The 14,784-nt window shown below is 41.0% G+C and overlaps 1 protein-coding gene across 5 annotated transcripts in view; it reads left to right on the top strand.

Annotated features, from left to right (window-relative positions):
• The window catches only part of LOC117346421 (FRAS1-related extracellular matrix protein 1-like), a 225,785-nt gene that overhangs the window by 182,025 nt on the left and 28,976 nt on the right, over positions 1-14,784 (top strand). For all 5 annotated transcript variants that reach the window (XR_004536585.1, XR_004536584.1, XR_004536582.1 and 2 more), the window contains 4 exons: positions 2,083-2,284; positions 5,037-5,181; positions 8,413-8,542; positions 13,922-13,994. Coding sequence is in view for 1 of the 5 variants with exons in the window: in XM_033915953.1 (XP_033771844.1) it covers positions 2,083-2,284; positions 5,037-5,181; positions 8,413-8,542; positions 13,922-13,994 (550 nt within the window). In the remaining 4 variants the exon portion in view is untranslated. The remainder of the gene's footprint in view (positions 1-2,082; positions 2,285-5,036; positions 5,182-8,412; positions 8,543-13,921; positions 13,995-14,784) is intronic.

Below are 14,784 nucleotides of genomic sequence, written 5' to 3' on the forward strand. Positions count from 1 at the left end.
GACGTGACTGGGGAAATCCAGACGTCTGGAAACCCTAACCAGCTGCCTTATGCAGTTAAGCACTCAATATCAGCACTCAACCATGTAAGTGCTGACTCTGCCCCTGGGCTGTCCGTAACCTAGCCAGTTTTAGATTAGCCAGTTAAAGGGGATATTCAGTGGCACTATCCAGTTAAGTGCTGTTGAATATCAGTGGATAGCCCTGCATGAGCAGCTTATAAAAGTGTAGTGGAGAAATTTCCAAGTGCTTAGAGCTGCAGCCTCAGCACCCTGAGGTTGGGAGTTTGATCAAATCTTATATAGTCTGTAGATAACTTTCTTCTTTATAATTCAAAAGCCATAAAGACAATCAACAGCTGGGAAGTCATTTTTACTTATCCTTTATTGCAGTATAATTTGCTTGCCCCAACAATTGTATGCCCGACGGGACCCGTTTCGCCTAAACAGGCTTTCTCAAGGGTTCCAACAGGGAGCACTATACAATACAAATATAAAGAAAACTTTAATACAAAAATTTTTTTTATACATTATTACCCTAAAACCGTGCAATAGCTTATGAATTGATCTAATCATCACTATAAATACATAATCGAACACAAGTCTTAATAAACTAATAAAGTAATCTAATCATCATTATAAATACATAATCAAAACGGGTCCCGTCAGGCATACAATTGTTGGGGCAAGCAAATTATACTGCAATAAAGGATAAGTGAAAATGACTTCCCAGCTGTTGATTGTCTTTATGGCTTTTGAATTATAAAGAAGAAAGTTATCTACAGACTATATAAGAATTTTACAGATTTGATCTAACCCTGATGAGTGAGGGCGTTTTGCTTTGTGGAGTTTTCCAATTTACCTCACTTTCTTTCTGCTACATTCTTTTGCTGTTGTGAGTTTGATCCCAGTTCTGCTCCTTATAACCCTGGTCAAGTCACTTAACCCTCCATTAGCCCCCGGTACCATAGGTAGATTGTGACCCCACTGGGACAGATAGGGAAAATTTGTAAACTGGTCAGTATATAATATAAACCTGGGAAAGTATTGAAAGTAAGAAGCAAATTAGCCTTAGTTATTATCATTAGAAATAAATTTTCATATTTAAAAAAAGCATAACTTGGGGAATGATGAGACCCGAATCTCCATAATTTGGCAGCGACGGTGGCCGCTATGTTCGTTGGTAGCCGAGTGAGGACTGCCACCATGAAGCATCCTCTGTGTGTGATGGTGTGAGGCTGCATGTCCAGAGATGTGGGTCAATTGCAGGTGCTTGATGGCTTGATAAATGCCCTCAGCCAGAGACATCTTTGGAGCCAGTCGCCCATTCATTTTTTTCAACAGGATGGTGCCCCATGCCACACAGCCATGAAGAGAATGACGTGGATCTGGTTCAATCAATGATCTGAAACAAGGTCAAAACGTAGAATTTTGTTGCTGCTAATTGGCACTTAACGGAATAAGATAACACTCTTTTCAGCTGCAGTGGCAAAATAATGCTCAGAATTTTGGAAGTTTGTTGGTTGGGCTGAGAACTTTGCAGCACAATCTCGTACCTCTATACTTAAGAATGAGGAGGAGGTTTAATCTGTGATCCTGGGGCCCCTTTTACAAAACCACAATAGCAATTCCTGCGTGTCAAATGCGATGCAGCCCATTCAGTTTCTACGGGTTGCATCACATTTGCCGCGCCGAGACTTGCTACCACGCCTTTGTAAAAAGAGGCCCTTGGGTCCTTATGTATAGCATCCCAGTAGTTCAGTGGACTGCAAATGGCAAGGAATCAATGGGATCTTATTTGGTTGAGTCTGGATCGTCTACTCCACTAGCCTTTTGGCATATTTGCTAGCTATTAATAACTTGTATTTTATTTGTATTTTTAGATATTTCATGTTTGTAATATTTAATTTTATTGTATATCTTTTGTTGAAACCACTGTGCATATGAGACTATCGAGTTATATGTTTTTATATTAAAATAATAATATACATTTTAATCACATTCATTAGGGGACACATTATTCTATGTAAGATCATTTAAGTTAATGGCATTATTAAATTATCATATTTTTAAATCATTCTACAGGTGGAACGTGAAGATCGATCATCTCCAGCACTCATTATTAAGAAAATCCCATCGACACTCGTCAACCTGAAAGATGGTAGAACTGCAATTCACATCACAGCACACAATCTGAAAGTCACAGACGTGAAGAGCCAAGCTGAGGACCTTGTCTATACGGTTGTGAGGTCTCCTTCCTTTGGGTATTTAGAAAATGGAAAAGCTGGTACGGTCTTAGTTGTAGAAGAATACTTTATCATCACTGTCTCTCTCTTTATCGTCATTGTCTCCCATCAAAGATTCCACTTCCCTTGAGTTTTCGCCTTCTGACCTGTTTTGCCACAGTTTGCACTGTGCTGTCGTGAGCTCTTACCGATCTCGTCAGAAACCCTTAGGATAGCGGGAAAGTGAGGTCAGTTACCAACTCTTTATTTAGGAAGGAGAAACGGTCTTAAATGTGGCAGAAGATGAGACCCTACTTCCTAAAGATTTCCACACTCTGGTGCTTGTCAGTGGGAAATTTTTACATCTTACTCATGCTAAATTTCCTTCTTTAGAGTTCCTAAATGTTGGAAGGAAAAACATTCATTAAGTCTTGTGATTATTGTGTCTGTGGTTTTTAAATTATCCTGTTAGGTAATAAATGGATTATTGGATATATGCTGGTCCATTATTAGTACAGCAGGCTATATAGGTAAAACATATGATACTATTACTTATCACTTATATAGTGCTGAAAGGCGTATGCAGCACTGTACATTTTGACATTTATAGACAGTCCCTGCTCGGAAGAGCTTACAGTCTAACTTGGACAGACAGGCAGGACATATAGGGTTGGGGAGGCAGAACCCAAGGTGAGAGGAGTTAGGAGTTGAAAGCACTCTGGAAGAGGTGGGCTTTTAATTGGGCTTTGAACACTGCCAGAGATGGAGCCCGCTGTAGGAATTTGGGCAGCTTGACCCAAGCATACAGCACAGCAAGGCAGAAGGGACGGAGTCTGGAGTTGGCAGTTGAAGAGAAGGGCACAGATAGGAGGGACTTACCAGCTGAGCGGAGCTCACAGGGGGATTATAGGAGGAAATAAGTGAAGAGAGATAGTGAGGGGCAGCTGAATGAATACATTTGTAGGTCAGTAAGAGGAGTTTGAATTGTATTTGGAAATGGATGGGAAACCAATGAAGTGACTTTAGGAGAGGGGTAACGTGAATAAAGCGGCTTTCCCGGAATATGAATCGTGCAGCCGAATGGTACTATAAGTATGAGCGCACTGAAAACAGTTGACTTGGCATTCTAAAAATCATTAGCAACAGTGACTTCAGAAGCACTTCCCCTGAAGAAGCCGTCGACAGTGAAACGGATTGGGAATAAAAGCTAAGTACTTTCATGTTTTCATTCCTATAAACTGCCGTAAGAGATTGGAATTTAGCCAAGCCTTTTGATATGTTGGTTGACACTGTGATCATAAGCAGACTTATGTGAAAGTTAAGAAAATATATATTTGAAAATAATAATTAAAAATATAAAAAGAAAAACACAAAAGAAAATTATAGAAACAGAGGTTTTTTGACCTTTGAATCCAAAACAGGGTGTCTAGGGTGAACACACGACACTGAGGTCTTTTCCTCTGTCAATAAATATAATATCGCAGAGTTGGTTAGTGTGCTCATACTTGTAGTACTTCGGTAGTTGTTGAACACACCTATTGGGTCTCGCGCTGTCTCCCAGAAGAGGTGGTGGAAACAGAGACTGTGTCTGAATTCAAAAGGGCCTGGGATAGTCACGTGAGATCTCTCGGAGAGAGAAAGAGATAATGGTTACCGCGGATGGGCCATTTGGCCTTTATCTGCCATCATACTTCTCTAACCATAAAGCTCTATGACATCACAATGCAGGTGTAAAGAGCCTTAACCAATAGGGAGAGGAGGAGATAGTAGATGCTGTAGATGGGCCGTTTGGCCTTTATCTGCTGTCATGTTTCTATGTTGATTAGGTAAAACATGTCATCACTAACATAATAAGTAATATTCAAAAGAATAAAAAAGATTTGAGCTCTGCACAATGAAACCAACTAAAATTAAAACTCATTAAAAGCAGTTTGTCAGAATACAAGTACAGTAATGTGTTACCATAAGATCCACTAGAATCTGGATGTATCAAACAGTGACTGACCGACACTAATTCATTTGTAACTCCTCTGAGCATTTGTCACTATGGTCATTCTTGGTAAGCCAAATTTCATGTTTGTTTATTTTCATTTATATCCCACATTTGCAAAATCTACCTCATGCGGTGAAAAACAGAATAAAAAATACACTTTATCAAATGAAAACAAGTTTAAACCGTCAATACCTTAGTAAAACAACAATCCCTTCATTCCCACAAGCTCAACGCAGCACATACGCATTTAACCTCTTAAATGTCAGTAAATCCCTCTTACCAGCAGCACATTCCACAGCTATGGAGTTTTGTTCCAATGACCTTTGTAATTGCACCTCTTTGACGCCAGCGACAAACCGCATATGATAGTCCTGTGACTGGAAAGAGTGGCCAAGGCCATACCCCCAGATTCTATAAATGGTGTTGAAATTATACGCAGGTCTTAAGCCGGCTTTTACAAAGCTGCAGTGGAGGTTTCTGTGGCAGAGCGGCAACGTGAATGCTCCGATGCTACCGCTGGCAATCCAAAGTAAAATGACTATACAGGTATCCTTGAAGTCTTGTAGAATCAATATTGGTGTTAAGTTTTAATGATTAATAGCCAGTCTGAACAATAGGTTAAGGCGGTTTACAAAATTAACAGTATATATGTGTAAGCTTGAAATCTTTTGGTGGCCCTCGGAGCTTTCTCGTATTTACACTGCGGCCTGTTACGTTGTTGAGCATAGTGTTTTCATTTTTATGCAAGGTGTGCGGCTAAAACACGAGCCTGATAAATTAAAAATAAAAGAATAATTAAAGCATTCCGACCGCTGTTTCAGACTGCAGTACAAGAGGTACGTTTACCCAGAGAGATCTAAACCGACGAGCCATCCGGTATATCATCAACGCTGCTGTGGACGTGACCTCCGATAGCTTTCAATTCAGAGTCTCTAATCCAGCAGGGAATACTCTTCCTCCTGAGACGTAAGTGTTCTTGTGCAGCTCTCAATGTGTTGCATTTGACAAAATTAGAAATGTGAATCGTGTCATTTATCTGAGTTTTGTACTTGTAGAGTGATTAAACTTTATGAAAGGATGCGTTTCCTGGATTTTTTCCAGCTTTTTTAAAATAGATCTCAGCTCCTTTTAACTAAACCATATTATCAGTTTAATTCAAGAATACTAAGGGGCCGTCAGTTAATAGAGTGTGTTTTTATAACATGCCCCCTCTTTTACAAAGGTGCGCTAAGCTTTTTAGCACACGCTAAACACACGCTAACGTGTGCATGTTGTCCTATGGACGCGTTAGCGGTTAGCGCAAGCGCTGATTTAGCACGTGCTAAATCCGCGCTAAAACGTTTAGCGCGCCTTTGTAAAAGAGGGCCATCGGTGTCATCACTCCGTTTTTACGCGCCCTGTTATAAAAAGACTCTTGTAATTTTGTCTGTCTGTTTTGGGGCACGTTTACCACTATAGTTAGGCCTGCAATTAAGCGAACTAATTAACGGGAGGAAAAAAGACCTCGGAGGCCTGGCAGAAAGATTCACCTCCTCTTCTACAAAACCGCGCTAGCGGTTTTTTAGCGCAGAGAGAGCACAGAGAGCCACGCTGAATGGCCCACACCGCTCCCGACGCTCATTGAGTTCCTAGGAACGTCAGGAGCAGCGCGGGCCATTCAGCGCGGCTCCCCGCGCTAGAAACTGCTAGCGCAGTTTCGTAGAAGAGGGGGGTCGGTTTTAAAGTAAACCTTCCAACAACATGGCTCAAATCTCTGTCACCGGCCCCAAAACCCCCCAAACTTTATATCAAAACGTTTGTTGTGCAATTCTAAAATTTGTTCAAAATCATGCCATTTTGCATGAAAGGATTTGGAAAGTAGTTAAAACAATCACATTAGAAAGAGCATATTGCACGGTGCGGGAATGAAACGGCGGCCCCCATTGAGCATAAGTGAAGTGTTGCTTTCTGCCTCTGATTTGCTACGGCAGGATTTTGGACAAAACTTAGAACTGCACAACAAAATATTTTGATGTAAAGTTTGGGGAGTTTTTGGGGGCCCATGAGAAGAGACTTGAGCCACGTATTTGGAAGGTTTACTTTAACGCTGAATCCATCTGCGAGGTCTCGGAGGTCTTTTCCCTAATTGCAGGCGTCACTGTAGTTTTCTGGGGTGGCACCAAGATTTATGCACTGCTGATTGCACAAGGTTGGGCATGTTTATTAATAATAATAATAACAGTTTATATACCGCAGTACCGTGAAGTTCTATGCGGTTTACAAAAGATTAAGCAAATGTACAAATTGATTGACTTTAAGAGGGGTGGAAGGAAGAAAATTAATAGGACAGGAAATCCTATTGTTGAGGAGAAAGATTCCCAGATTCTATATTCTATGCCCCAGCTCAAAATTGCTCATGCAGTTTGAGTAATGAGCCAATTAGCACCGATAGATGGGCACTAGCAATCAATTATGGGTATTACTTGACAATAATTTAGATTTACATGTGCAAGAGGGAAATGCTTGAGTACCTGAATATATTCATGTAAACCGTTCTGAGCTTGGAGAATGGTATAGAAAACTGAATAAATTAAAAAAATCAATCAATCAATCAAGCTAAGTGCCATTCTGTAAAGATATACACATTAATCTTTTAGGGGTCATTTGACTAAGGCACAGTAACTGATTTAGCGCTGACTAAATGCTAAGGTGACCATTATATTCTATGGGCGCCTTAGCATTTAGCGCGCCTTAGTAAAAGGACCCCTTAGTGCGCAACGGAGGAGGGGGCATGGCCATGGAAGGCACATGGGCAGATCAGGGGCATTTACTAAAGATGTGGACAGTGGCATAGCGAGGGTGAGGTTACCGCGAGCGCTCCTCCTTGCTCCTTCCACAAACTCACATACCACGAGTGCCCCCCCCCCCCCTTGTACCTCTAGTTGAAGTTATTGCTCGTGGCGGTCAACAACGTGCTCCTTGCGACCCCGTCAGCTCTCCCTCTTGACGTTCACTTCCTATGACTGGCACGCGAAAGCGACATCAGCAGGAGTGCTGACGGGGTCACGAAGAGCACATTATTGACCGCTGCGAACAACAGCGTCAACCAGAAGTTAGGGGGAAGGGGCATGGAGGGGAGGAAGGGGAAGAGGCCAGGGGGCGGAGAGGAGGAGGGCTGCCGGTGCCCCCACAAACATGGCACCCAATGCAGACCCCTTACTATGCCACTGGATATGCAATATTATAGAATTAGGGGGATCCATGTCTAATTTGTTCGCACAAGGCTTTACACCAAGTACTCAGCAGCCAAGGTTGCTTGCTTTGTGTTCCCCAAGTAGGGGGGGTTCAAATCCACGCAAAACACATATCTAGTCAATTATTCCTGCATACACCATAAGCTTAACAAAGCAAATTTTGCATTGCTCCAGTGGCGCAAGCGGTTTGCAAGCGGTACTTATAAACTGGTGTAAATCCTCACGCAAAAGTTGGGCGTGTATCCCAGCACTACACACTATTCTATTAATGGTGTCCAACTGGGAGTGTTGTTTATAGGACAGCGCTCAGCACGCTTTTTTTTTTTCGGTACCCAAATTTGGGATCCATGTACAAAATCTAGCCCAGTGTCTCTCAAACATTTTTAGCTCCGGCACAATAAATGTAGCAAATGTTTTCTGCGGCACATTATAATTGAAATTCTAAAATTGCAAAAATCAACAAAAAAATTATATTTGAGAGTTATTTATTTAAAGATCTTTAAGCTATATGCAGGTAATTGTAACAGTGGTGAAACTATAGTAGATAGAATGGAATTGCTAATCAATATAGTAACATAGTAGATGACGGCAGATAATGCCTTTAAGTATAATGGAAGAGAGTTCCACAAAGTAGGAGCCATAACCGAGAAACTTGGGTCTGTGTTACCATCCAAAAACATCTGCCTAAAAGATGGCAAAGCAAGCATAGGTTAAGCCAGCCCTGAGCCTATAGAATGTATGTTAATGCATGTCCCTACTGAGTTTAAGGGGGGTGTCTAAATGCTAGGCACCAAGAATTATAGGACAAATTTGATGGGTCAGTTGATTGCTTCCTGCCATCATCTACAGTTTTATTATGTTAAGAATAGTAGAAAACCTAACCAAAAGTCTGATGCTGAAGCAGTTACTACCCTACCCTAGAAACAGCAACTGTTTTCAGTTTGGTATTTTAAAAATGTTTCAGGTTTGAGCTAAAATGGTCGAGGATTTCGTTGGCAGAAACCTATTACCGAATCTGTGAAAGTACCGGATCTCTTGCCATTAGGGTGGTAAGAACAGGGCAGAGTGCAGATCCATCGTTTGTCAACATAAAGGTAAAATCACAACAATGTTCGCTGTCCAATTTATTTGATATACTGCTTATATAATTAAAGTCTAAATGGTTTTTACAATCTGGGCCCAATATTCAGCGCTATTTAACTAGCCAGGAACTGTTCCTGGTCAGTTAAATAGCATTTGGCCCTCTAATCACTAATATTCAGCAGAAGATAGCTGTCTGTCTCTGCTGAATATCGGCAGTTAGTGCCTTAAACTTGGCCGCCTATACAGCTTCTCCTCACTTACCCGACCTACCCGGTTAACAACCGTCCGGACTTACGACCAGCTCTCTGACCAATCGGTGGAAACGGCAGCACGGCATCCTAGTGGTGAAGCAGGACAAGAGTGATCTTCCCCATGAAAGCCGTGATGAAAAATGGCTGCTGCGAGTTCCCACGGTCTCGCAAGACAGCCATGGGAACTCACGGCAGCCATTTCTGATCACAGCTTTCCTGGGGCAGGAGCACAGAAAGATCGCTCCTGCCCCTTTTCACCTCTCGACCACCAGGGCTTTAAGGTAAGGTTTTAATTTTGTTCTTACCCCTATTTTATTGATGTAAAACGCTTGGTATTTGATAAGCGCGAATTTCAAATTTACAAGAAACTTGGGGAGGGGGCAGGGATTTGACAACCCTCAGTTAACGACCAGTTCATTTTACGACCAAGTCGTAACAATGAAACTCGGTCGCTGTATTGCACGATAGCCACCAATTTTAAGCTCTGATTGTCAAACTTTAGTGGCCAAATCAGGTCACGTAAAAAGCAGGTCTGTTTTTAGCCTCTACAATTTAGCAGTCCAGCACTTCAAATTGACATAGCTGGCTAAGTTTGAGCTGGCCAAAGACAGACCAGATATTAAGTGCATGGCTTTGAATATGGGCAGTTAGTGCCAATTGCGGGTGTTTAGCCGGCCTCCTTCCTGTAGCCTCGTTATCGGCCCCTCAGTGTTAAAATATTTATAAATGGGGAGGGAACGTAAAATATTTCAATAAAATAAGGGATGTCAGACAACAAAGATACAAATTACAATATCCAGGAAGAAAATTTTATTTTAATTTCCTTACCAATCATATGAAAACTATGGGGGTCGATATTCATCCGGTGGCAGTGAGCATTTTTTTTTTTTGGGGGGGGGGTTTACCACCAACATTCTTCCTATGTAGATATTCAATGCTGAGCCATGTTTAGGCACCAGCATTTTTTTTTTTTTTTTAATAATCTTTATTCATTTTAAAATAATTTCAATAAGTGAAAAATAATAAATAAAACATTTACACTATAGACATGACTTAAAATATTACAAGATTCTTACAGACCAATAACCCTCCCACCCAAATTATTCTTTATCATTCAAGAATCTATAGATCTATCATAATTCCATAATTAACTACATATTTTAAACATAAAATTACACATTTATCCACTTAGACATATTTAAACTTATAAACCACCCTGTCCCCATCCATAATATTATTTGATTATAACCTTTATATTCTTCCCACCTTCCCCCCCTCCCTCCCTGGATATGCAATTCTTCTAACAACATTGAAAATTCAGTTTTATACAGTCTGCTATCTCTTATGCAGATAAAGTGCACTATTTTGCACATAAGCAACACCGCATAAAGAAAGGATTGACTTTTATGCGGTCCAATTTAACCACTAAGTATAGGCAGTTCCCCCATTGCCCCAGGTACATTAGATAGATTGTGAGCCCACCGGGACAGACAGGAAAAAATGCTTGCGTACCTGAATAAATTCATGTAAACCGTTCTGAGCTCTCCTGAGAGTACGGTATAGAAAATTGAATAAATAGATTAATTAATTAAATGCTGCATATTGGCACTTAACCACTTAAGTGCTGTCTCCACCTACATATCACCCACAGAATAACCTGCTTTCACTTTAGCAGGTTTGTAATGATAGTCAACGATGTGTTGTGTTGTTAAGAGATCTGTATTCTGCCAAATCCCCACAAGACGAGTTCAGTGTGGGTCACAATAAAAACATAATAAGTACATCCGTCTAACCATAATAAGCCACAAGAGAAGGAAAATCATGCAAATCTATTTAAAAAGTAGGTTTTTAGGCCGGGGTTCTGTAACCTGTGCCAAATGCTTAAAAATGGCTGCCACACCTCCGGCAAAGGTAGGCGCCGGAAATGTAGGCCAGGGTTTTCTAGGCCTACATTTCCGGTGCCTACCTTTGATGTGAATTGTGTCTCTGTGGTAGGGTTACCAGACACCCAGATTTCCACGGACATGTCCAGGGGTCCAGGCGGCTTTTCCGGGTTTTGAAAAGCTTTCCTCCACATCGTGTTAGGCAGGAGTGCATAAGCGCATGCTCGGATGTTCTGCCCAATGAGAGTGGGGGGGGACGACGACGACGACTGGGGGCAAGTCTAGGGGTCTGGATTTTCCAAACGAAAAATCTGGTAATCCTAGTGTAGACACTTTAGGCCGCCTAACACCACTTCCAGCATTAGCCATGGCCAGAGTGGCATTAGGCGATCTAAAGGTGCAATTCCAACACTGATTTTGTAGGTGCCTTGAAACTCGGTTAAAAACATCATTTAAGGGAGTTGTGACGTTCAGCAATGTACCGTTCATATTTTACATGTAAGCAAACCAAGTTCCACCAATGAGTAACGTGTAATTTTGAGGTATCCTTCCAGTGTTGAAGGATGAGGGTGAGAGCAATAAACAGCAATATTATCAGCAAGCGTTCATGGTGTATAGGCAAAAAAGAGGTTAATGTTAAGGAACCAGTAAGTAGTATATCTAAGGAGAAAGGGTCGTTTATATGAAATATGTGGAGAATTGTAGACCAAATATCTGACCAGAAAGAAGAAACGTGAGGACAAGCATAGCGCATATGATATAACGAACCATCATTAGATTTGCAAGTCCAGCAGTGTCCTTCATTGGACCTATTAAGTTTGGCTGATTTGTCGGGGGTCCAAAAAGCCCTTTGATAAAGGTAAGAGGCCGTCTGTAGGTGTGAGGCTGATCTAAGTGATTTTAATAGTTTGGGCCAAATAAGTAGCCATGTTTGTTCAGTAAATGATACATGCAGCGTCGAATTCCATTTTGCTATGGTATCTAAAGGGGTTGTAGTGGTATGAGTTTGGATATGTTTGTACCAGTTAGATGACTGTCCTTTAGTATTGGAATAAGACAGAGTCAGAGCAGGTAGATCTGGGGAGCCATGAAGAGGAAGGAGAAGGAAAGGCAGATTTGAGGCAGTGATGAAGTTGGATCCATTGGAAGTATTCTGCAATTCTGACCTTTGATACCTTCCTTATTGTATTATTATTTCATATGTTACCTATTGTTCTATATTATTTATTGAACTATCTATACTGGAATTTATAATTATTAATTCTTATGTTAACTGCTGTATATTTATATTTCTGGCATGTATAATATGACAACTCTCATACTTATTGCTCCTCTCTTCTTTTGTTATTACCCACCCTTCTCTCCCACATATACCGGCACACTATTATCTTATAATTTGGTGCACTTCACATGTGTTAATGCTTGTTAATATTACGTGTTCCCCTTTTAGGGAACACTCTCATTGTTAGTATTGTTTTGTATTATCTTACAAAATCAATAAAATTCTTTGAACTAAAAAAAAAAATCCAACATCATTTAAATTGTATTTTTTTTTTAACTGAGCTTGGGTACCTGCCGTCACCTAAAAAATCGGCACAGATTAGAGAATCCAGGCCTTCGTTTTTTTTTACGAAAAACTATACAGAAATAAATCAAATGGATTTCTGTAGGCAATGAGTTCCAAGCCTTAACCATTGAAGAGCAGATTTGTTTAATTCATTTCACTGATGGAAAAGATAATAATAGACGGCCCCCTGATTATGACGCTTTGTGAAGCAACCCTGCAACTGAAATAAGTAGGGAAAACCTTCTGGTACCTCCCCATGTAGAGTTTTAAAAACTAAACAAACTTAAACTCAATATGTAGTTCAACATAAGAATTGCCACTGCTGATTCAGACCAGTGGTTCATCATGCCCAGCAGTCTGCTCACGCGGCGGCCCTCTGGTCTAAGACCAGCACCCTAACTGAGACTAGCCCTACCAGCACATGTTCTTGTTCAGCAGAAACTTATCTAACTTTGTCTTGAATCCTTGGAGGGTGTTTTCCCCTATAACAGCCTCTGGAAGAGCGTTCCAGCTTTCTACCACTCTCTGGGTGAAGAAGAACTTCCTTACGTTTTTACGGAACTTTCAACTTTAGAGAGTGCCCTCTCGTTCTCCCTACCTGTCCTTATCTGCTAAGTCTATCCCCTTCAGTACCTTGAATGTTTCGATCATGTCCCCTCTCAATCTCCTCTGTTTGAGGGAGAAGAGGCCCAGTTTCTCTAATCTTTCGCTGTGAAGGTCCACTAGCTACTACTGGTGTATAGCGCTACTAGACATATGCAGCGCTGTACACCAAACATGGAAGATACAGTCCCTGCTTGAAAGAGCTTACAGTCTAGTTATGACAGACAAACTGGACAAGAAAGGTGCATTTATAGACTGTGTTGAAGTGGGAAATTACAGAAAGAATGATAAGACAGATATTGGTGCTTAGCAGGTGGGTTGGAGTTTGAAAGTGAGAGCAGCTTTAAAGAAGTGGGCTTTGAGCATGGATTTAAAGACTGCCAGAGAAGGAGCTTTGATGTACCAAACAAGTTAACTGGCTAGGAGCCTTTGCTGCTGAATAAATCGCTTTGAATATCAACCGCTATGAGTTTTAAACTTAGTAAGAATGTAGGTCCATAGTGACAGAATTCATGGAGAACAGTACACAAGTAAGAATTTAATTTCCTTTTATGTATTTAAATCTTTATTGATTTTCAAACTTTGATAGTGCCATACAATTGGTAAATCATAAAATACTGCATAGAACGCACTAATAACTATACAATTATTACATTAAACAGTCATTTACTCCCATCCTCATCTTAATTATTAATACAATAATACATATGATGTGATTTCAGTATTATAATTAAATAATTTAACTCCTCAACGTACATTTCCCTCCCCCCACCCACCCACCCTCCCTGGATGTGTAAAGAAATCTAATGAAAAGGGAGGAAACATGACCCTTACTGTAATGCAACAAAAGTAGTCAATGGACTCCACACATCATTAAAGGACTTACTAGTCCCCAAACGTCCCGCCATCATTCTTTCATACTTATATGTGGTACAGTTACCCACCAAAAAGTGTAATTAATCCTGTCATGGTTCTTCCAATTATGTGTGATCAGTTGAACACCTATTCCCGTCATGATCAAGAAAAGGTGACTTTTATACTTGTCTAACTTCCTTTTAAATAATTTTCAGTGTGCTTCTTTTTAAGGTCCACGAGGTTTCTGCTAAAGTTGGCTTAGACTTCACTCACGGTGCTGCAAGTTTGCTCCAATTCGATCCAGGTAATGTTTTATTTATTTATTTTTAAAATTTCTATACCGTCTAGCCCTAGGTGATTTACATAACATCAAGCATACATAATATTTAAAACAATGCAAAAGGACAATCGGACATCAAGATTTAAATTGACAGTAAATCTTCGTCCAGTGAGTCAGACCCTATAAAAAAAAGCACTGACAAACAGTTGTGTGTTTAAGAATTTCTGGAAAGTTCCTCTTCTCAACACATTTCCTTAACTGTCCTAAAAGCGAATTCCATAACTTTACCCCAGCACAGCAAAAAGGTCATTACACAAGTTTCTACATATTTCAGATTAATATTGCCCTTCAGCATAGGGTTACCACCCCTAGACCTGCCCCGTTATGCCCCAGTCCTGCCCCCAATCCTGCCCTAGCCCCAGCTGCACCCCCGCTGCCTGCTGTCATTGGGCAGGAGCATATCCGCACATGCGTGGATGCCACGTGATGATGTACAGGGCCATGGTGAGACCTCATCTGGAGTGCTGTGTGCAATTCTGGAGGCCACATTACAGTAAAGATGTGCGCAGAATTGAATCGGTTCAGCGGACGGCCACCAGGATGATCTCGGGGCTCAAGGGTCTCTCGTACGAAGAGAGACTGAACAAATTGCAGCTCTACACTCTCGAGGAATGTAGGGAGAGGGGAGACATGATCGAAACATTTAAGTACCTCACGGGACGTGTCGAAATGGAAGATGATATTTTCTTTCTCAAGGGACCCTCGGCCACAAGAGGGCACCCGCTCAAACTCAGGGGCGGAAAATTTCATGGCG

This window comes from Geotrypetes seraphini, chromosome 12 (assembly GCF_902459505.1).
Source record: "Geotrypetes seraphini chromosome 12, aGeoSer1.1, whole genome shotgun sequence".
NCBI lineage: Eukaryota > Metazoa > Chordata > Amphibia > Gymnophiona > Dermophiidae > Geotrypetes > Geotrypetes seraphini.